The 24,599-nt window shown below is 41.4% G+C and overlaps 2 protein-coding genes across 4 annotated transcripts in view; one reads left to right on the top strand and one right to left on the bottom strand.

The window, feature by feature from the left end:
* Positions 1–212: 212 nt before the first annotated feature.
* LOC139465625 (uncharacterized) lies at positions 213–2,559 on the top strand. The gene is made up of 2 exons (XM_071247328.1): positions 213–668; positions 1,813–2,559. Exons 1-2 carry the CDS (start codon positions 213–215, stop codon positions 2,557–2,559), a joined length of 1,203 nt encoding a protein of 400 aa, XP_071103429.1.
* A 6,734-nt stretch (positions 2,560–9,293) lies between these two features.
* The window catches only part of LOC139465735 (electroneutral sodium bicarbonate exchanger 1-like), a 47,895-nt gene continuing 32,589 nt past the window's right edge, over positions 9,294–24,599 (bottom strand). For all 3 annotated transcript variants that reach the window (XM_071247566.1, XM_071247565.1, XM_071247567.1), the window contains 13 exons: positions 23,973–24,061; positions 23,296–23,470; positions 21,914–22,047; positions 20,637–21,225; positions 20,136–20,249; positions 19,462–19,626; positions 18,301–18,479; positions 17,430–17,502; positions 17,023–17,091; positions 16,331–16,507; positions 15,158–15,298; positions 14,509–14,696; positions 9,294–9,825 (listed from right to left, as the gene is read on the bottom strand). In XM_071247566.1, coding sequence (XP_071103667.1) covers positions 9,711–9,825; positions 14,509–14,696; positions 15,158–15,298; positions 16,331–16,507; positions 17,023–17,091; positions 17,430–17,502; positions 18,301–18,479; positions 19,462–19,626; positions 20,136–20,249; positions 20,637–21,225; positions 21,914–22,047; positions 23,296–23,470; positions 23,973–24,061 — 2,208 coding nt within the window. In that variant the 3' untranslated portion in view covers positions 9,294–9,710. The remainder of the gene's footprint in view (positions 9,826–14,508; positions 14,697–15,157; positions 15,299–16,330; positions 16,508–17,022; positions 17,092–17,429; positions 17,503–18,300; positions 18,480–19,461; positions 19,627–20,135; positions 20,250–20,636; positions 21,226–21,913; positions 22,048–23,295; positions 23,471–23,972; positions 24,062–24,599) is intronic.

Here is a 24,599-nt window from a genome sequence, read left to right as displayed (position 1 = left end):
GATGTCAAACAAGTGAATCGCGAATTGTTTTTTCTTCACACGTTTTCAGACAAAAGAAGCAATGCGGTTACACGGTCCACAAAACGCACACAGGTGATGAAAGAGAGGGAATACAGCCTGGCATGGTTCAGCGGAAATAATTCACAGGATCAGTGATTTTTCAAGATCACGTTGACGCTTTACATTTCTGATAGAAAATCGTCCTGACGGCCATGGATAAACTCATGCTGGCAATTCTTTTACTGCTGAAAATATTTATGGTGTCGACAAGACTAACAACAGTATGTTCATCGCTCGAAAACTTTTCGCAACTTGAACAGGAAACTTACCTTCTTGACGCGCAGTTTCGGAACACATCAACCGGAAGTCTTCTTAAATGTGTGGAAGAGTGTCAAATGTATCGACGATGCGCATCCTTCAACTTTGACAGGGTTTCCGGCCTATGTATCATGAACGAAAAAACGAAAAATGAGTCTTTAACCACAGACTTGATAAATATAAAGGACTACGTGTTCAGTGATATAAATGTGTGGTTATCAAAACGCCCTGGCGCATGCTCAGAACACAACTGCTCGAAAACTGAGGTCTGTGAGGAGCTGAATGGCACCCACTCGGAATGTGTGACCGTTTATTGCGGGAAGCCACCAGCTGTGTCAAAAGGAGAAATGGTAAGTTAGAAACCTTTGGTTCTCGAATTTGGAGGTGGGAACGAAAAAAGAAAGAATCGCAAAGACAGTAATGATATGTTCATAAGTAGATTTGTATGGAAAGTATTTCTAGTTGCACTGCTATATGAAAATAAAACCTACTTTTTGCAGACTGAATTATAAACCAGCATGGAAGGCTCAATATCAGTGCGAGAAATAACGCTATTAGTAGACTTGGCGATTCACCAACATAAGTGGCAAGTCCTTTCAAAGTTGTCCAGAGCAAACGTTTCCGACTTTCTAGTGGTAGAGCGTCCTCCCGGAGAGCGGAAGGTCCGGGGTTCGATCCCCGCCCGCGTCATACCAAAAGACGTTAAAAGATGGTACTTGTTGTTACCCTGTCTGGCGCTCGGCATTTAGGGGCTAAAACAAGGACTGGTCGGTTGCCAGTTCTTCAGATAATTAAGTGAGACTGGGAGAGACTAAATGACTGAGGCACTGTGCGGTCACTCACATGTTATCATTCACATTAGACCCGTGAAGATCCGGGGTAGAATAGGTCTTCAGCAACCCATCCTTGCCGTAAAAGGTGACTGCTTGAGGTAAGAGGCGACTAACGGGATCAGGTGGTCAGACTCGCTGACTTGGTTGATGCATGTCATCGATCCCATTTGCGTGGATCGATGCTCATGATGTCAATCACTGGATTGTGTGGTCCAGAATCGATTATTTATAGAGGGCGTCATATAGCTGGAACATTGCTGAGTGCGGCGTTAAACAACAAACAAGCAAATAAACATTCACATTAGATACTGTTAGTCTGTTGGGATGAGAATTTGTAATCTTCAACAGACAGACACGTACCGCGTATCGTTTTTCAGCCATGTATAATCAGGGCCCACATACCAATGGTCTCTCGTAGATGCCACGGAATGGGGTGGTCTGGTCCAGACTCGATTATTTACAGAACGCCGTCACATAGCTGGGATTTTGCTGAGTACGGCGTCACAGAACAAACGTTAAGACAAAATTGTATCGCCAAAGCTCAGTTTGAGACTTAGTTGGGTATTTCATGTATTAAAAACACCCACAATGAATTCTCTAATGATGAAACTTGCAACCGTTCGTAAAGAGTTATAATTCAGAGCATTTCTGTCCTTAACAGATTGGTGCAAACCTGGATTTCTGGAATATCAACGAGTCAGTTTCATACAACTGTTCGCCTGGGTTCGAACCTTTGGGGGAGCGAGTGTGTCAGTCGGACGGGTCGTGGAGCACATTCACTTGTCAGCGCGTCGTCACGTGCGCGGACCTCAAGGCTTGCAACAACGACTACACTGACGGTGAATATTGGTTTCGCGTAAAACTTGCGAATTATCAGTATGTGAAAGTATACTGCAGTGGTATGGCTACAACCAGCCCTGAGTCATATATCACTTTGTTCGGGGAGAACTATTCCTACTTTCTCGATACCGATAATGGGGCATGTTCGACATCCTGGTCCGGAACCTTTGAAGGGAATACAACTTTCAGTAAAGTGAAGTTTAACCCCTGGAACTTTTCCTTTCTTCACGGTGGCTTCAGATTCGCGAATACCAGTGGCCTTTTCGGAAATTTTGGCCGTACAGTGGATTGCCGTGATTCTTTATCATGCGCTGCAAAAGAGGCTGGTTCATTCCAGATTGATACAACTGGAACCGGTTTGAAGGTGGTTGACTACTTGACATGGACAGATGCAACAACCGTTACTAGATCCAGTAACGGGAATGTAATAACCGGATCTTGTCGTGCTAGATGTTTATATTGTAAGCCAACAGGTTCCGGTTTTGGTGCCGGTGCTTTCAGCCTTGAGTACGATACAAGTTTTGTCCCCGACAACACGACAGCAATATTTCCAGTGTGTAAACAATAAACCGCTGGGCATAAGAAAGTGTACAGTTGTAAATTGAATCTCTCGTGCATTACAAATGTCATCAAAACGCTACTAGGCTGAAAACAGTCACCGAAGCATTGCAAACGTGAGGTGCGAGACACAACCATACGACGTTGTTTTTTTATTTATTTAAGACTCATTATGAATCCAGTAAGTAACATACAGGCAGGATGTACTTTTTGTGGGAATAAAACGAATACATGTATAACCTACCTTTTTAAAGGTAATAATACATACTGCTTTATTACACGTTGTGACGTCACATTATACCTTGACGGAAATGATCCATCGACGAGCGAAAGGTAATAATACATACTGCTTTATTACACGTTGTGACGTCACATCATACATTGACGGAAGTGATCCATCGACGAGCGAAAGGTAATAATACATACTGCTATATTACACGTTGTGACGTCACATCATACATTGACGGAAGTGATCCATCGACGAGCGAAAGGTAATAATACATACTGCTTTATTACACCTGGTGACGTCACATTATAAATTGACGGAAGTGATCCATCGACGAGCGAAAGGTAATAATACATACTGCTTTATTACACGTTGTGACGTCACATCATACATTGACGGAAGTGATCCATCGACGAGCGAAAGGTAATAATACATACTGCTATATTACACGTTGTGACGTCACATCATACATTGACGGAAGTGATCCATCGACGAGCGAAAGGTAATAATACATACTGCTTTATTACACCTGGTGACGTCACATTATAAATTGACGGAAGTGATCCATCGACGAGCGAAAGGTAATAATACATACTGCTTTATTACACCTTGTGACGTCACATTATAAATTGACGGAAGTGACCCATCGACGAGCGATGTCCCCAGCATTTGATTCCATCCTGATTCACTAGATTGTTCTCCTGATTATCACGTCTAATTCGCATGAAGCATCATCCGCAATATTCTCTCAAATATGTCCCCGAGTTGCGAAAACAATGCTTGGTTTTGTGGAGGAGTTGGTCTGGGACTTTAAGACCGAGTGTAGGAATCGCGAAAAATATATTTGAAATAAGTGTCACACTTGGTACAGAACTTCAACGCTGTATTGGCAATGGCACCGTGATAGGGCCTCAATAAAAAGTGCTGTAATATTGCAGCTTCATATTTCTAAACATCAGTCGCTACGTCCTTGAACTTCGTGATCCAAATTGGAGTAGTCGTCTTTCCAGATGCAAGCTCCCGACAGCGATATCTATTTTCCGTAGCTCTATCGAAGGTAGAGTATCGAATGACTCACGCGCTGCACTGGAGCTATGGTTACCAATACATACTTAGTTTGAAATAGAAACTAATTAATATCATTCAATGCAATTTTGTATCATGCACCTTTTGCTACCATTGTGCCACTTCAAAAATATTTGGAAAATGTATGTAATATGTTCCAAACGTTATAATGGCGCGTGTGAGAACAGAGTTAACGTACTGGGCCATGGCATGACTCATATCTCGAGCCATCATCGTGATGAAGGAGTCTGTATGAGAGTTGTGTGTAGACTCCCTGACATTTTATACACAGTTTCATGACTGGTGACTGTCACCGGGTTGTCTAACAGCTGGTGTCGCAGTCTTGTCACCGTACCGCTCCCCTGCTTTAATTGTCCGGTTTCCGACACCGTTCGGCAAGGTCCGGCGGTCGCCGTCTTACACTGTCATTGCACTCTAATTTAGAGAATAAGTGACTCTCATATTTAGTTCTCTTGGGATTTAATAGCACACTCTTCCCATGAAAGAGTATGGTTGAAGAAATTAGTTTGCACACTTAGGCTAAGCGCCCAAGACTATTCTACTCCCCGCTGCCCGGGAGAGATTGTCTTCTCCGAGGTCCGCGCGCAATATATTTAATCTTTTTCAAGACGGTGTGCCTGGACCCGAGGCTTCGTTCGATCGTTAACGACTGGCATACTACTGAATGGTCGCTCGAAACTAAGGTTTCGTTAGGGGCACTTTTGATATGGTTCTGACTTACTCTTGTTGTATTGAGCTAAACTTAGTCCGTGGATAACCAACCTTCCCGTGATTGTCTAACTTTTTGGAAGTTTAGAATTTCCTTGTTCAGTCAAAGTGACTGAATCTTTTATCAATTAGACTAGTTTGATATTCAAACGTTTTCGTCTATTTTATTGTCCAAGTGACTTATTTTACGGATATTATTTCCCATAATTAAACCCAGCCGAGGTTATTCGCTAATTAGAGGGTTGAATTAATTAACGCAGGTGTTGATTGGTCGCAGCCGATTTAATTGGCTGTCTATGCATCTTGTCTGTATCTTGTCAAAATGTTGTTTTAGCTACTCTCACTTTGTTGCTGTAGGGGCGGTCAGGTAGCCTAGTGGTTAAAGCGTTCGCTCGTCACGTCGAAGACCCGGGATCGATTCCCGACATGGGTACAATGTGTGAAGCCCATTTCTGGTGTCCCCCGCTGGAATATTGCCAAAAGCGGTGTAAAACCGTACACACTCACTCACTTGTTGCTGTAATACAGTTGCTTAGCTGAGCCATTTGTGTATTTGCTCTGATTTTATTAATCAGTGGTCTTTGTCAGCGCAGATTGGTCTTATCTGGTCCTTTTGTTGTCATCTACCTGTACAACTAGTTGTTGGTAATAAACCCGTGAACCGTTTTCATTCTGACTTTATTCTTGTATAATGACACCCCTGATCATTGGAGCACAGCACCGCGACTGTGACCCACGATGCCGAAGACTATGGAATATAAATGTTGTGACATATTACCTATAAGTCCTGCTAACTTTCGCGAGACCTGTGAAGATCCGGGCTAGAATAGGCCTTCAGCAACCCATTCTTGTCGACTACAACTACGCCTGTCACAAGAGGCGACTAACGGCATCAGGTGGTTAGGTTCGCTGACTTGGTTGATACATGTAATCCCAATTGCTTAGATCCATGCTTATGCTCAATCACTGGATTATTTACATATCGTCGTCATATAGCTGGAATATTTCTGAGTGCGGCGTTGAACAACAAACAAACAAACAAACCAAACTCCCTTGTGTTGAATGAGTGGAATGGCGTTTCTTCGCAGGATATGGACAGTTCTTTCTAAATTAGAAAAATAACCAGTGTAGGTACACTTAAGGGCTACGCCACAAGAAACTCACATCTATAAAGTTTAAAGTCAGCACTTATTTATTCCCCTTTAGCACTCATCGTTCTTCGGCCTCGCCGGGGACTTATTTACATGCTTTGAGTGTCCACCTACACAACCGGTCTTTAACGTCATACACAAATTGTTTCCTTTCAATGCCGATCCTAATGCATGCTACTTAAGTCATAATTCCTCCACTTAAAGCTGCATGGGCGTTTCCGGTAATTCTTTGATTCTACAGAATGCAACGCACGGACGACCATGTCTCTCGCATAGAGGGAAAACAACAATTTTTTCAACGTTCTGAAATGCACTCATTGTTATAAAAATAGTATTCAGGGGATGTATGTATTAATTTAGTAACATAATGTCTCAGGCATTTTTTTTGTACCGGTGTCTCAGCACATGAGCTATAAACGGTATGTTAATTTTCAATTAGGTCTTTTGAGTACATGTGCAGAGAGTCTGCTGCTTATTAGAAAAGAAAAAAAGCTAAAGAAATACGTTTTGTTTTGTGTGGTTAGTTTTAATGTTTCAGTCAAACCTTTCAAACAGCTCCTTAAGTGCCACGTAAAGAAGACTTGCAGAAGTACACAGCTCTTGAAATTTATTTCATGAAAACTTGCGATAGAAGCAGTGCGAGACACAATAATTGAGTTGCCCTACACAAGCACTTACTTTGTGTAAGCGTTATGTAGTTTTGTATGGAACACTGTTGGTGTATATCGTTCCGATTGTTCAAAAGAAATTGTTTCACTGGAACTCGTGTGTTATCACAACTAAGGGACACATTACAAGCCAAAACATATTTATGTTACAATTACGTTAAAGGTGCAAGGTGAAATCAACCGAAAAGCATCTGGCCCGGCATCTCCCAGGTGTTTTACAGTATACAGTAAACTACGTTTATAACGAACACGCTTATAACGAACCTGCGGATATAACGTACTGTTGTTTTTTTTTACCCAGCCATTTGCTGTATATCATCTGTATATATGTTTATAACGAATTACGGTAATAACGAACTAAAATTAGTGGTCCCTTTAAGTTCGTTATAACCGTAGTTTACTGTATGCACGTGGAGATAAACGACTGTACACTGTCAATTCATGAATACTGATGGAAACAAATAACAGAACAAAGTAGATATAGGGAAATAAGCTTTACTGTCGGTTAACTGTACACATTCAACATGTCAATCAAGTGTTGTGTTTGTGTGCATTGTTTCCATAGACAAGGCTGGGAACTCATGATAGCATATACTTTTACTGTGTCTAAAACTATGTGTTCCCTTATTTATTTCCATCAGTATATTCTACAATTGACATCGATTACTCTCTCTCTCTCTAGTGGCAATGCCGTGACAATGCTTGAGATTTATTTGTACTTTCTCTCCATGCAATTTATGACATTAAAGGCCAATCCTTGAGCCAGAGAATGTGTGATTTGGCCATGCCCACCTTGCTTTGACACGATTATTTGTTTGAAATAAACTTCTATCAATAAACTTCTGGTTTCGACTTGTGACATGGTCACTCTCTCTATCTCTCTCACAGACAGACCAAGGCCGTAGTATTTTGACAGGGGTGGGTCGGGGGTGGGTAGGGTTCAAATATTTGTACAAGTATCACTTGTCCCCAACTTGATTCAAATAAAACTGTCTTCTATAAAAAAAATCACCCCCACCCCCGGCTGGCTACGGCACTGCAGAGAGACAGACAGACAGACACACACAGACACACACACAAACACACACACACGACAACGGCTGCAGTTTCAGTCCTACTGGAATGGAACCACGTTAAAATAGCCGTCTAAATATATTACTCTCACGCGGGAGCAAAACGCTGTGCTAACGAGAATGAAAGCCATTTTTGTAAAGATACCATTGTTATATAAAGTCCGCCTGTGGCAATATCAATGTATAAAGCTATTAGAACCTTAATGGTGTTGATTACCTAGATCAGTGTACATAAATCCCGCACTAAACAAAAGGTTGTCAGCATCCACCGGAATCAACACAGACTGATGATGTCAGTACCCATTCTGAATATAACGACTATATTAACACGAAAAGCTCTCTTTTCCATCGTTTTGTTTACAGTATAACCTCGTTAATCCGGACAATGGATTTCCAGAACCCATCATTCCGGACAACAATGACCCCGTCAACAATACACTAACATTACTCAGTTGCGTCCCTTGGGCACGCCAGAAACCTGTGATTGTGGGTTCGAATCCCAGTTCGCGCCGATTTTGTTTCTAGGTTTGTCAGCACCATACCCGTGCTCGTGAGTTTCACCGAAGTGGTAAACGTCTGAGACCTGCATCACTTCGGGCTTTCCTCCCACATTAAGCTGACACGCCGTGATATAACTGTAATACTGTTAAAAGCGGCGTTAAACCCAACTCACTCACTAACATTACTCAATATTCAGGATTTCATAGTCCGGACATGTTCTTATCCAGACGATTACATGGGAAAACGTACTGTCCGGTAAATTGGGGGTTCTATATTTGATAACGAATAAACTTTGAAACAGAAGCATGAAATAGTTTGTCATGACTTTATTAACCAAAATATATACAACGTTTAGAGTCCGGGTAACACATTGCAATCTTTGGTAAATATATATTTCGGGATCTGATATTAATCTAACACCCAGATGATTTCGCTGTACAGTGTGATACCGTGTACTGTGGTTGTACAGTGAAATCCGTACAACAGAATGTGAAATCCATCCAGTTGGACATGACATTCCAAACAAACCTGCCAAACAGATGATCAATGAAATTGACATAGCTGATATATGAATTCTGTGTATGTAGCACTTGACCACTGTACAGTTGAAATTGGATGTGTGTACACATTTAAAACCTGGTATCCATACTTGTCATGTGAAATCCATAAGCTGGTATGGAGACTCCGCACAGCGTCATGTGATGTCATTCCTGATAGGTGAAATCCACACATCTAACATGTGAAATTCATACAATTACTTAATAGCATATATTTAAACAGACATTGTTATATTTACATTTTGTACTACCGACATCACTGTATGAACACTGTCTAGGATTAATTTCCGTTTAACCAACTTAATTTAAACATTTTAACGAAAGAATTAAATCTAAACATGCACATTCAAAAAATATTGCTGTGGTTGTCCAATTTTGTTTTACGCTTTTGATTTGTCAAAAAAATGTTTCTGTGTGATTAGAACGTAATCCAGAGGATCATTTCGTTACAAATAACAACGATACTATGTACACGTGTGTTGGAATTGAGAAGACATAAATGCTCTCTTTGCCTACTTTTTCTAAATATATAATCTGGCCTGAATCATACAATAGATTATACACCGTCAAATCAATCGTAATAAAATACACGAGGCCGATTTCAGCATCAAAATAAGAAAGTAAACACATCTTGAATCTTGCATTGTTGTGAAAGGCACCTTGGTATGTTATTGTCTTGAAATGTACATTCACTGAGGCGGGTGACAGCTGTCAATCAAAGGGAATTTTAAATAATATGTACATTGTAGGAAAGGACATAATTCCTGCACTCTTACACTGAATTATTTATGTTGTATAGCCCAACAGTTAGTAAAATGTGACCAAACGGTTTGTCTCTATGGTCATTTGAAAATACTCCTACGCATTGAACAACTCGCCTGGAAAATGGACATATACAATTCATGTTAACGCATCTACTCAGCCGATCAGGTTAATAAGCACACATACTGCCTGTTCTGGGCAATGCCTATTTTCTTTCGTCTAAAAATCTATTCCTTTCAACGAAATCAGTCGTAACGTTCTGAAGTGCACTTAAATATGATTTCTGAGAAAATATGACAACCTTTTCGTCGGGTCAAAAGGTCACTGAATTAACCCTAGCGAGTTTGACCAATGGAAGACACGCAGTGAAAGATTATTGAGGCCCTCTTAGGGTTGTTTGTTAGCCTTCCTTGAAGTTGGTGTGTATGTTCATATCTTGCTTTCTCTTTCTTTCGCCTCCTCTTCGTCTCCCATATAGAAATTAGGTTTACTGGCGTTCGATTGTCCATTTCGTCCATTCTTCTCAGACTTTCTGCGCTTTGACCTGAAAGTTATACGTCATATGCGTCAAACGCGTCGAATATATGAAAATACAATGAGCATTTCAACATTTCTACACGGAACTGCTAAAATACACGTTCATTATGCGTAACATCTAAATATTCTACAGTAAACATTTTAGTTCGTTATATCCGTCAGTTCGTTATAAGGGTGATCGTTATAAATGTAGTTTACTGTATACAACAAATGGCCGGGACCAAAAATTAGTTTCGATATATCCGTCAATTCGTTATAAGCGTGTTCGTTACAAGCATAGTTTACTGAACTTCACTTTAGTTGTACTGTGGGCCATTTGGCCTTTACTACTGAATAGCATATCTGTCAGTAAATAGTCTACCCTGCTGCGGTAAGTATATATCACTATGAAAACAAGAAACATTTATGGATAACGTGCTTGTTTGTAACGGGTTCTTGTTTACGTCTTGTCCCATCATTCACCATAATACGTCGTTACCGGGGGCACGGGTGGCCCAATCGTCTCAGGCGCCGCGATTCGCTGTGCAGAGTTGCATCCCTTGGGCACGCCAGAAACCTATGATTGTTCGAATCCCGGTTCGCCCGGAATATGTTTCTAGGTTTGTCAGCACCATACCCGTGCTCGTGGGTTTCACCGAAGTGGTAAACGTCTGAGACCTGCATCACTTCGGGCTTTCCTCACACATTAAGCTGACACGCCGCGATATAACTGGAATACTGTTAAAAGCGGCGTTAAACCCAACTCACTCACTTACTCTCTGATACGCCGTTACCAACAATAAAGACGTTGTTATCTATAGAATGTTTCATGTCATGTTCTTAACTCCTGAATGTCTATCCAAGACAGTATGTATCAACAGTGAAACCCGAATAAACCGGACGGTTACATTCCCACTGGGATCGTCCAGCTTAACCAAGTCAGTAACGGGTGCACGACGTTCATTATGGAAACAATTGTCGTGTTCTTGAAAGACTCGGCGTATTATTACAATATTTTCTAAACATAATGATTCAAACAAATATATGCATAAATAAACATGCACTGTGCAAGCAATTAACGACAACATTAGTTTATATATACATGATTGTAAACCCGTGAAGATCCGGGGTAGAATAGGTCTTCAGAAACCGCCGTAGAGGCGACTAACGGTATCGGGAGGTCAGGCTCGCTGACCTGGTTGATACATATCAACGTATCCCAATTGCGTGGATCGATGCTCTTGACATCAATCACCGGATTGTCTGGTCCAGACTCGATTATTGACACACCGCCGTCATATAGCTGAGTGCAGCGTTAAACAACAAACAAACAAACAAAAACAACAACAAATACATGATTGTAATGTCTAATTCTTCAAGTGGCTCGCTCGTCAGATGCACCAGTCGGGATCGAGAACCAGATGGGAGGTATACAATGTACAGTCGCTTGCCCGTTACTCAACACCGGATCCATCACTGATTACAGAAAGACAATGGGCCACAAATCTAACTATACTCCAGGAATCATCCAAACGGAACAAGACCTATCTAACATCGCTGCAGAAGATTCGGGTGTTTCAAACAGAATTAATTTACTCAATAAAAGTGGAACCATCAAACTACGTCGACTTATCCGGGTTCATCACACGCATGCATACCACGTACGACTCTGCCACACCCTCATCACTTCCTTTCGCAATTCGGTTGTCATTTGGAATTTTGAAACCCATCTCAACACCGGTCTTTAAAGGGCAAGTTCACACGGAAATGAACCTTTTTTTCTTGTACTTTTTCCACATTAAAAGTGTTAACATAGAAGTGTCATAGACAAAAATATAAAAACATCATATTTAACTAACATATTTTTTGCACTAAAACGATTTATATTTTTCACATTTTCCAAGTGTTCTATTTCCATAACAAAAACACCATGGCTTATGTCCCTTGCAATATGACGTCATTGGTGCCAATTGATAAACATTATGACGTCATCATGCTTTGTTAGAGCCGCTTCACGTGGTGTAGGTACAGTTTTGTGATTCTAGCATCTCAGATGCCAGCCAGAATTGTGTTATGCTGAGTCACCACTGCGCCGGAGTGTGTCGTAGACCATGTTGTTTTACCGCAAACTGGTCCTTGATATCTTTTGCGTTGAGAATAGACAGGGACCCAGTTGAATTGGCACCAATTACGTCATAATCTAAGGGGGATAACTCAGGCCTATTTCGCTCGTAAAACAAAGGCCTCATAACGGCATATCACTTTCACACTATTGTGAGCTTCCTACTTTCACTGTGAAAAAAAAATGAGTGTATATTTTCAAACACAGATACTAACTAATTCTAAAATTGTGTTTTGTTTAGAAAAAGAAAGAAAGTGATTTTTGCGTGTACACTTCCCCTTTAAGGATGGATACTGAAGGGTACCTGGATGCGGTTCTGTATACAAGAGAGTACCCAGCTAATACACGCATAGGCACTCGCGCTTCAAGCACACCGCCTTACTGAAAACCTGTATAACCTTTAACATGATTTCCAAACACACCTGGGTAATCCGCAAATGCTATACCCTTCTGAACATGACCAACAATACAAAACTGTTTTATTGATATTACAGATCTTTATGTGTAGATGACCCCCCACTCCCCAACCCCCGCGTCTTCCGAAGGTTTTGAATATCATAAAACACGAGGGGAAGGATATTATCTTACTTATAAACCAAAAGAAACATTGAAACATTTTTCAACAATTTTAAGTGTAAAGCACATTTTCCATAAACTTTAGGAAACGGATAACAATACCTCTTGCTGGCGTTCTTGTACATGTAGTTGAAAAAGAGATTCTTAAAATCATTGCAATTTATCAACGCCTCTTAGGCCCAGTTGTTCACATAGTTCTGCAAATTCGATATACAAAATAGCGGTATTTTGAGTAACTATACAATCGAGGGATTTCACATATAGAACAACCGAGATAATAAAGACTGGGTTTTCCGAAGTTGCGAAGGGGGATATTTTCATTGCAGTGAACATGACATTTGATATTTCACCGCAGTGAACATAACACTTGATATTTCACTGCAGTGAACATAACACTTGACATTTCACTGCAGTGAACACAGCACTTGACATTTCACTGCAGTTAACATGACATTCGTGACGCAACTACTGCCACACAAGAGTTACCTTCCCTTAATTTGTCCCTCCTTTTTCGTAAGTGTCTTGCCATTACACAAACTGTTGACGTCCAAGGCAAAATAATGACAGATGGTCATTTGTTAATATCACTTCTTGCCGTTCGTTATTCTCTCCAAAAAAAACAACTTTATAAACTGTAAATTTCTCATTTAAGTCGTCAAACGATACTATTCGTTTCGCACAGCGCAATTTTTGTTCCTTGACTAGCGTGTATTCTTTCGCTTCCAACAGCGGTCTCCTAGTTTTCAAGAATATTTTTTGTTAAAGTTGATTTTGTATATAATCATATCTAAATGTATGATAAAGAATGTTTGTGACCCTAAATATTTTTAGATACTTTCGTTTATATTGTTTAGGATTTTTCAAACACGAAATTACTTTTTAAGTCTAAACTAATGAAGCCAACATTTGTTTTTCAGAATAAATAAATAGGAGTGACTTTTTTTATTCTTAACAAAACATATGCAATATAGGCAATTCAGTTCAATAGTTGCAAAATATACGATGCATAATGCAGTCAACAGAAAAACCCAATTGAAGCATGCCATACATAAAAGCTAACGATAAGGATACATTAATTTCGGCATACATCTAATCATGTTTAAGCGCAAAGGTTGCAGAAGGCAAAACTACTTGAAGCGGAGGACACCGAGGAGGCTTGAAGCGGAGGAGGCATACTTAGCGTAGCGGAGGTATTTCTATTTATTTAACCCACGTCAGGCGACTGTCCATGGGAACAAGCTTGACATCACTGACTAACAGCAGTGATCTTTGCACAGACCTAAATAAAGTTAAGATCGAGATTTACACAAAGCTGTCCACATCACTGAGATGGAATTGTTGAGAGTTGGGTTTGTTGAGGGTGGGAGCTGACATTTCACATATACAATAAAACCACCCTGGTTATAGGGGTGAGAACTTACTTCAAGAGGATGGACGTAGGGTTAAGGCAGGGGTGGTAAGGATCGGCGTGAGTGAGTATAGTTTTACGCCGCTTTTTAGGAACATTCCAGCAATATCACGGTGGGTGACAGCAGAAATCGGATTCTCACATTGTACCCGATTACCCGATGTCATCGAACCCGAGCCTTCGGCGTGACGAGCGATCGCTTTAACCATAAGGCTACCCCAACACCCGGTAGGTTTGAAAATGAGAGATAATAAATATAGACACCAAGCCTAATAAACTTCCAATTCAACAAAGGAATTGCATGTTTTAAATCCGAATCTGGACATGGTCGTCTTAAGAAGGATTTCGTCAATCAAGGGACTGGACTATAAAACGTGCGAGAGGGACGTCGAAAGGCCTAGCTAATGAAGATACGGACCACATGAACACAGGGAGGTAAACAACCCAAACCAATAAGAAACACAAGATATATTGTTCTCCCACAGACGTATCTACTCTACACAAGCATGCAGGATAGTGAAGGCACCGTCGGGAAAGCAGGACATTCCACAAGGTTGCACAAGCAAGAGGTTGAACCAAACCGACACCGAGGGCAATCTGATTACCTCCCCTGGTCATCACTATCCCGTTTCATCTTGAGCCAGATAGCCGTCTTGGACATCTCTTCTGAGATATTTACCCTGTCAGTGTCAGTGGAGAATCGCCTGGTCTTTGGGGAGAACTTTTCTCCCAGGTTTGTCTGGTGGTATTTTACCTCCATCATCTTGTCGTCGTAGTCGTTCTGTAGGAGGTCCTGAAAACACAGATGGAGAAGGTTAAAATTTTATGCAGTGGGCGTGTGATGTTGATGAACGTTGCATTACTGCAGTTATATTCCCTATTGACATTGACTGAAAGTAAAAACAAGTAGTAGGGTAGCAAGCACTAAGATCGGATTTTAATGAGATTGATGCCAGACAACCCAGTTGATCTTCCGAATTAAATCAAAACGGTTTGGCCATTGTCCGAAAGAAGCATGACATTAACACCAATAATGAGATAATTCACTCTTTGGGAAACACAGCTAGGTCTTTTGAGACGTTAACAAGTTGGCATCTGTGTCTGTTTAAGATACACCGTTTTTAACTTACGCCTTATCGTCTATGTATTAATATATTTATATTTCAGGCAAGACAACTCATCTATGGTCGGTAGCCAAGGAAAGATAACTCATCTACGTTAGACTGATACTGAGAGTCAAGGGAGGCAACTCACCTCAGCCTCTTCTAGAGCCTTCTTCTTGGCATCTTCCTTCGCCTTCTTGTTGGCCTCGGGCATAATGTCGTCTAACCATTTCAGTTCGTGCTGGGTAAAGATGTAGTCCATCCCCTTACGTACGAAACAGGTGCCTAAAACCTAGAAGTTGATAGAGTATCAGTAAACTCAGTCCAACACTTTTTAAACATAGCTGACAAGCTGTGGTAAAATAAATAGGTATCCAAATTCAGCCTCTTATATGACTGTTATGAGGTAGGTTACTCCACAAACAAGTCTTCCAGGGTACAAACGGAAAGTTACGAAACTGCTGGGCAAAAGAACATTTGAAAATTGGATTTGTCCCCAAAATTACAAATGCTATCTAAACGTTACAAGGTTGAAAACAGTCACCGAAATACTGCAAACGTAAGGTCCAAAACACAGCCTATGACACACTTATCAAAAACATCAACATCAAATAACCATTTCTTGTTTGTTTCTTGTTTTCAGCTACCAACTAACATGGGAGTTTACTTTCGTTAGCCCGGCAGTTTGGTGCCGTTCAAGACCGTGTACTGACGTTATTTCCGGCCACTATTATCTTGTTTACCTCGGCGGCGAATCTTAGGGTTGAGATCCGATGGTTGTTTCAAAATAAATACGAGGTAAGGTGACCACGGCTGATCATGATTGTGTGCCCGGGGGTTTGTTCAGCATGTATCGATAGGCTGAAATAAGTGACATTCATATTTCTTGCGATGTCGTGCAGTGATTCGAACCGAGTGCGAAATCTTGAATAAGGACCAAGATTGCGGGTGTCACTCCTTGACTATATGGATAGAGGGGTGTGATCTTTTTTCTAAGGAATATTCTATGCTATACACGCTATCACCTGGTTCCTGTGCCTGACACCTAGTCCATTTAGTCGCCTGTTACGGGTATATAGGTTGCTTGGGAACAGTTCCGACCATGAATCCCCACAGGCAATGTATGTAAAAGGAATCGCGAGGTTTGTAGGTCCACATTTGAAAAAAAGACCCATGGACTTAATTAGACAAACATGTCCGGTAGTTGTGATGCAGAAACCGAGTTGTGGAAACGCTTCCTTGGCCAAATGGGAGTGAACTAAAAGTTCTCAGACAACAGTTGCTGGTGTGAAGTTTAACTGCGCGATGAGACTGTCATACTGACCATTATAGGGAAAATGATTGAGACGGACTTGATGGTCTTGATGACCCAGAGGACGGCAAGACAGAAGGCTTGGATTAAGGTGAACAAATGAACCCTCTTTGTAGGTACGTGACGCAGGTATGTGAAATCTGGTTGGTATTTCTTGGGCATAAAGACCAGCAATAGACGGTCGATGAACTGAAAAAGAAGAACAGTCCATCAGAATCAGCTGGAAATGATGAAATGAAACTCGCAGCCTTCATAACCAATATTATGAGAAAGGATGCCCTAGGAACATTAATTTCCTTGATTGTGAGAACACCAAAGGTTAAAGAACACCTTCAAGTGAAATTATGTGTGGAAAGAAGTAAATAAACTAGCGGAAGCGAAACCCTAATTTAACTTGTGCAGAACTTACATTCGCAGGACGTTTAAGCCTTGTTAAGCTAGTCACTGTGCGTTGCCCCGTGATTGAACCTGACCCTATCCACAGCCCTTTGATTAAAGCAGTGCTTTATACATCTTCTATGATGTAACTCGTCCTTTTTCGAAACGCGCCATCATGCCAAACGGCATAAAAACAGCTCACTTGGTTATTAATCTTGGTCATTAAGAGCAACCAAATGATATAACCAGTTACTGTACGTAGACCCATACCCGGTAAAACTGCCATTTCATTTGAACTGGAACAGATGGATATAAGGCCTACTCACCTGCATACCCTTGAGGGCAGCCACTCCCATGTACAGGAACACGCCGTACAACACAGGCATGGGGATAAACTGCAATAACAAACAGAAAACTGTGTAAAGATATTTGCGTCAAGTAATCTTTCTTTCTTGTAAAAGTACTTACAAAATCCAATATTGAGGAGCTATATTTTCAAAACCATTAACATTGATTCGACTGCTAGTGACATGGTTTTAAGCCGCTTTTAGCAATATTCCAGCAATATCACGGCGGGGGCACCATAAATGGGCTTCACAATGTACCCATGTCAGGATTCGAACACCGGTCTTCGGCGTGACAAGCGAACGCTTTAACCACTAGGCTACTCGACGTACCCCAAAATAACTGTAAAACACAACTAGTGATGTACAGTTGCAAGATGAAGACTTACCTTTAGAACTGTGGTGAAGAGGACGGAGAGACCACTGAGGATACCGACCATCAAAGCCGTAACTCGCTGCTCCCTGAAATCCGAATCAACATGTGTTGACCAAATCATACATGACTAAATCGAAGGCAATAACCTCTCCCTGAAATCCGAATCAACATGTGTTGACCAAATCATACATGACTAAATCGAAGGCAATAACCTCTCCCTGAAATCAAATCAACATGTGTTAACCAAATTATACATGACTAAATCGAAGGAAGTAACCATTGCCGTAGGTAATTGTAACCTAATATCCATTGTGGGTGAGTGAGTGAGTAGGGTTTAAAGCCGGCTAGTAGTATTCCAACTGTGACTCCAGTTATTGGCTTCACACAATGTACACATGTGGAGAATCGAACTCGAGGCTTCGGAGTGACGAGCAAACACTTTAACTCCCCTCAAATAAGTGACGGTACATGCTAGCACATACGTTTTTTTTTGCACAATGAATCTTAGTATAAATCCTGAGACATAAACCGTTATCATCTAAAAGATGCTCATATATGTTTATGTCTTTCATAAATAAATCGGTTGATTGTTATAAAGATTTTGATTGCACAGACTGTGTGGAAGCGATTTCCGTGATTGTTGAACTGAATGTTTTGTGAATGATATAGTGATGTACATAGACAATGTTAAAATTAAAAAAGGAGGTGAAGATTAGAAAGTGGTTAACGAACCGGGTTCCGATCCTCACATGGGGAATTGAAGGTATATAGGCTGGAATATTGCTATAAGTGGCGTTAAGTCAAACTCACTCAATCACTGTGCCTGACTATGTTAAAGTCCCCTCTCAAAACCCATATAGCTTTATAGAGTACATGACACGCACCTGCATCCAAGGAAAGTTGGTTTTTCGCCGGGGGCAGTGCACTCGGACTCCTTCTTGAGACTCATAACGTGAGCGAGGGCAGAGACGGTGGCAGCAACGTACCACGGCAGGCCCAGCAGCGAACACAAGGTGATGCAGACAGCCACCACGAACATATCCAGATGGTACCCACTTCCTTTCTGTAATAATAATAATAATAATAATAATAATAATGATGATGATGACAATAATAATAATAATAATAATAATAAACACAGTATCTTAAGCGACATTATGGAATGGCTGAATCCTTTTTATTACTGTCTTCGCCATGCTTGTAGTTTTGACACAGAGGTCCATCCATGGTACGACCCAGAATATGTAGAGGGCGTCATGGAAAATGGAATAGGCCCGTATACAGCCTCAGACCTATCCAGGCCAACAAACCGGATCTTGTCCTTTTTGATAAATCCAATGAAATCATATATATCATTGAATTTTCTGTCCCTTGTGACACTAATGTGACAAGATTGAGGAAAAACATGGCAAATATGCGGACCTCGCTTTCGAAATGTCATTCTTGCATCCCAAGTGCCAAGTTGTCCGACTCCCCATTAATCTCGGTGTCTTAGGTTTGGTACCTCCCAATCTGTTGACTGACATTGGGAGAGTACCCGGGTTTGCTACCAGGAATACAGCCCTTCTGACAATCTGGGTAATGCAGAAGGCTGCAGTGTTGGGGAGTCTTCACTTTCTCGGAAAGGTTCTGGGTGGGTTTGACTAGTCCCATTCGCTGTCTGGGCTGCGTGTAGAGGGGGCAAGGGCCCTGAGCTGATGATGAGCCTAATTATCCTGACTGTGCCAGCATAACCCAAACCCTCTTTGCTGCATTTTCTATTTTAATCTGTACATCATCATCATCATCATCATAGTATTAATACAATAATAATAATAATAATAATAATAATAATAATTTGTAACCCAATATCTTCTTCCAATTAAATCATACATTAACATCATGTTATAACACAACGTTGGACACCCCATGAGTGACAAATTGAACACAGTGTGAAGGTCGACATATATACAAGGGGGCATTACGCCGCACTAATGACTCATTCATCAAGTTCAATTTCAATGTGAACGGTACCATCCGGATAAACGAGTTTCTCTTCAGCTAACCTTTAGTTTGTTCTCCTTCCTGTTGACGATAACGGCGGTGATCTGCTGATCCATGAAGATGAGGATGGTGGCAAGGAGAGCTGGCACGACGGCAGCAATGGTCATCCACCAAGGGTTCTTGTCACTCCAGGGGTTGACGAACCATCCTCGGTCATCACGTGTAGGCTATAGATAAGTTGCAGTGACAAAGTCACGTTAGAGTTCGCGTGATCAGGGATATTTACATAATTGAAATATGAAAATGTTTATTAAAATGATGCGTTCCGTGAGATCCGAGTTAGAAAAGGTCTTCAGCAACCCATGCTTGTCGTAAGAGGCGATTATGCCTGTCATAAGAGGCGACTAACAGATCGTATCCCAATTGCGTAGACCGATGCTCATGATAACAATCACTGGATTATCTGGTCCACACTCTCTTACTTAGAGACCACCGTCATATAGCCGGAATAGTGCTTTGTGCGGCGTTAAACAACCAACAAACATTAAAAGTTCAAGCATATCAGAACGATCTAAGGTCCAGGTAACCTTTTACTGGCGTTACAGATGCGTTTTGTTTCAAATCATTGAGTAACGTTGTCAGTGATTTAAGTACCACACTGCACTACTCTGATACCCCCGAACAGGTTGGTACCCGAGATCTCACGGACCTGTGTATAAAATATATAGTAGCATACCTGAAACTTTTCTGGGACTTCCAGTTTTGGAGTGTGTATCCCTATAGCTGCGTCAATCCCAACCATGAGCAGGATAGCGATCAGCACAGCAAAGTCAGCGCATGACTGCCGGACCTGCAGATGATAGTAGAACAATCGTAGAACAATCGTAGTACAATCGGTTGGATACCTGCAGGAACAGGAGCATGGTTCCCAGGTCCACTTCTTCTTCATTCGACTCATAGATTCGCACCGATTAAATATTTGGTTTTCAGGACCATAAGTCTGCTCTTTAGTTTAACTACTGTGGTAATCGGCTAAGATCTACATCACTTTGGGCTTTTCACAAACATTCATCTTACACACTAAGACATAACTGTAATATTGTGGCTTTGAAATTAACTGGCTCTCGTAGATGTGCACATCCATGTGAAAACAAGTTATTTGACGGGGAGATGGTATGAAGACGTAAAGAAGCGCAACAAAATAACAGTAATATTGGGTCTGGTAATTGCTACTTACAAATGTGGGAAAGAAGCTGCTGTTCTTGAAGCCGGTGAGGGATGAAGCCACGACGAAGGTCCCGAGGAACAGCAGAACGGACAGGAAGAAGACATCACCGACATAATGGGGTGTATCACATCCCTCGCCTATCAATTCACCGCCAAACTTGGTGCATTCCTCGTGGGTGACAGTGGTCCAGTTGATGACCATGTCCATCGTGCCGTTCAAGGAGGAGTTCAGGACTTCCATGCCATCCTCGATGCGGTAGGCGGTGACGGGGATGGCCGTGGAGGAGGCCAAGTCACCAAACGTCGTGTTCCAGAGTGTTCCATTTTCGTTGGTGCTGTTGGGTGGGAAACACTCACAGTCATAGATGAGCTCCATGTCCGGCCTTGTATTGACGGGGGCCTTTTTCAGGATGCCAACCAGCTTCTTGAAGGCCTCAGCAATGAAGATGACGGCGATCAGACACGCAAAGCTCTCCTCTGTGAACCGAGTGATGTATCGAACCAGGGCGCTGAGGTCAAAGGCTACGATCAGAAGCAATATGAATGCCGTCCAAAGCCCAATCCAGCAACGTAATGGTAAGAAATCCAGTTCGTTGTCGCTAGAAAACAACAAAAGAATGTATATTGGTAAGCGCATATTTCTTTTGATTTTTATTGACCAAACATTTAACATTCTTGATTTTGTTTCAATTCTTTCATGTAAAAAAAATTAAAAATGTTTCATATCCCATTCATATAACTCCCAGTGAAAAGAGCATAATATATTGTGTACAAACAGTTTAGTGTGTATATACTGTATTTGAGGGTAAAAGATCAAATGCCATGTTACTAACTTCAAAGATATGTGTTCATTTTTTAAAAAAAGCGTTCTCTTGTCCGGCGCAAGACCATGATTCCGTTCCAAAGTTGACATAGTACGTGAATCTTATTCTTAGTGCCCCTGTTACTAAAACTCACTCCATATACCTACTCACTCTTATAATTCATCTTTTAGAAAACAATAATAAAACAATCCTATTTTGTTACCACTAACTGAAAGCAGTTCAGGAAGAGTACGCCCTCAAAGGAGTATTGTTCGCCTTAACACAGCTGTCACGTGTCACCATGCAAAGACGGAACTACATCACTGAAACAAGACATTTGTTTCACTCTCAATGATCATTTCTGATAATTTGGAGCACCTACCGCCAGTATCGTACTGATATGTACCTGTGTCTATCTTGGATGGGGACTGAGGGAGTGGGTGTGAAAGGCTGAAAAAGGATTAGGCTGAATCAGATGACTTACTGACAGAAATGATAGAGGATCATCTCCAGAACCAACATAGGCCCTGTACTGCCGAGGATGTTCAACGGTTGACCAGAAAACAGAGCAAACAGGACCCCGGTGATGGCAGCTGTCAGAATACATTCCATGGTCCCCTGGAGGAAGGAGGATGAAGACATTCAATACATACTCAAGACTTTGTGTAATGTGCTGTGGTAATAGAGGCTTAAAAAGACGAAAGCTTCAGGGAGTAACCATACGAGAGTATATTGTCCAATTGTGTCCTTGGGGTAACAGACCGCCTCCGTGGTCTAGTGGTAGAGCGTCCGCCGGAGAGCGGAAGGTCCGGGGTTCGATCCCCGGCCGCGTCATACCAAAAGAAGATGGTACTTGCTGTTACCCTGTCTGGCGCTCGGCATTAAGGGGCTAAAACAAGGACTGGTCGGCTCGGAGTCAATTTAATGTGTCTGAGTGGGGTATTCATGTTAAACTGCGGCATGGTATCTCAGTGAGATAGCACTATAAATCGGCATCAGTCCGGACTAGTACAAGCAGCCACACAAACACACACACGTACATGTACGTCGCTATATAAGTGCAATAATCTTGGACGCGACGTTGAACCCCATTTCACCTCACCTCACCTTGGGGTAACACTGTAGTTTACCCCTTTGAATGTCATGCTCAAGATCCAGACAAACCGTCACGACATGAATTATACTGATAGTATTCCTCGGTGCCGTGGTACAAAATAACCTTAGCACTACGACTGTCGTAAGTCTATGTTAAGGTATGATTGTTACGATCCCCTTAGCGCTAAGATTGCCTTATACGACGGCACCCTCGGATATTCCTAAAGGCGGTGTAAAGTCCCATTCAACCAGTTCAACGCTTACTACACCTTGTGGGTGTGTCTAATGTGCACCCAGTCACTTTAATGGGATCCTGTTGTTCAAGTTAAATTTTATTATTATTCCTCCAATATATCAAATCGTCAAAGAATTTGATCAGTAAACAAAATATTTATGTGCATACTTACTTTAATCACTGATTACGATGTATCTTATTACATATGGTAATGACTAATGTCCTAAACGTTGATAATCAAAGCAAACAGCGTTGTTGTTTTTAACAAATACATGTATAATACACTTAACTCTTCCATTTATTAACTTCCATTTATTAACTTATTAATACAATACTACGGTAATAGCGAACACGCTTATAACTTTTTTGGTCACAACTATTTGCTGTAGATATGCTGTATATATGCTTATAACGAACTACGGTTATAACGAACTCAAATTAGTAGTCCCTTTGAGTTCGTTATAACCGTAGTTTACTGTAACTCCATGTTTTTTGTTAGAATTGAAACATACGTTCCTATCTTATTTCTCGCTTACCATGTACTGATCTGTAGCCTGTCCGAGCAGGCCTCCAAATGTAACGTTAGGGGTGAGGGTTGCCAGGTACAAGAAGATGACTGAGGCCACGCACTGTATGTGGAAGCAGTCCGTGAAGTCGCTGCCATACCAGGGCAGTTTACGCTTGATGTCTGCGATCATGCCCCCGAACAACCTAGACATAACACATAACCACGTCATATGCTTATTTTAAGAAATGAGAGAATCATTTTCAAATCATTAAGTTATCAGAATGAATAAGCCGTAGACTTGTTTTCAACGGTTGCATGCCTGAAACTTATAACAACATCAAATACATTAAGGTTAAAATGTGTCGAAAAGGCTGAGAGGCTTTAAGGAAGCTTTTTATTCTAATATTTAAACATGAGTAGGTATTTTACCCAAACATTTTTTTCAGGATTTTAAGATAAAAACAGTGCACAAATACACCTTCGATCGGCCTTTTTGACTCCCGAAAAGCTGTCGACTACAGCATAAAACACTATTCACTCGCTCACCTTTCATTTCAAGCGAACTACAAGAATAGCGCCTTTAATTTTGTCTATCCCTATTGTATAATGATAAGACTGAAAGCAAACACCCCATGTTTTATCCTTGGACCATTGCTGAATAATTACTTTGTATTACTGACACCATGTGCGTATTGCCATGCTTACCTCCCACTCCTCTGGAGAGTCGGATCACAGTGACTCTCTTCCTCCTCTGGTTCTTCCGGTTCGATAGGTTTTGGAACTTTTCTGGGTTCCTATTCGGGAACAGAAAACGTTTTGACTGCATATTCTATAATAGTCAGATGTTGTATCAAGATAGTCTCTTCTGATTCTACGACACCATTGTCAATTCCACGTTAGACCGCCTCCGTGGTCTAGTGGTAGAGCGTCCTCCCGGAGAGCGGAAGATCCGGGGTTTTATCCCCGGCCGCGTCATACCAAAAGACGTTAAAAGATGGTACCTGCTGTTACCCTGTCTGGCGCTCGGCATTAAGGGGCTAAAACAAGGACTGGTCGGCTCGGAGTCAGTATACTGTGTCTGAGTGGGATATTCATGTTAAACTGTGGCATGGTATCTCAGTGAGCTAGCACTATAAATCGGCATCAGTCCGGACTAGTACAAGCAGCCACACAAACACACACACACACAAGTGCATGCACGTCGCTATATAAGTGTAAAAATCTTGGACGCGACGTTAAACCCAATTTCACCTCACCTCACCTCACCTCACCTCACATCCCCGTTATATTAGCGTGTACGTAAAAGGAGATTAAAACCATTATTCAAGGCCG

The sequence above is a fragment of the Haliotis cracherodii genome, unplaced genomic scaffold, assembly GCF_022045235.1.
Source record: "Haliotis cracherodii isolate W230 unplaced genomic scaffold, xgHalCrac1.p SCAF_18, whole genome shotgun sequence".
In the NCBI taxonomy this organism is placed as follows: Eukaryota; Metazoa; Mollusca; class Gastropoda; order Lepetellida; family Haliotidae; genus Haliotis; species Haliotis cracherodii.
Note: the sequence above shows the minus strand (reverse complement) of the source record. Positions and strands in the feature narration are given on the sequence as shown.

Bases quoted from the DNA above. Each gene is read 5' to 3' on its own strand.
- LOC139465625 (XM_071247328.1), top strand. From the start codon at position 213: ATGGATAAACTCATGCTGGCAATTCTTTTACTGCTGAAAATATTTATG. The intron at 669-1,812 runs GTAAGTTAGAAA...TGTCCTTAACAG, and splicing joins CTGTGTCAAAAGGAGAAATG to ATTGGTGCAAACCTGGATTT.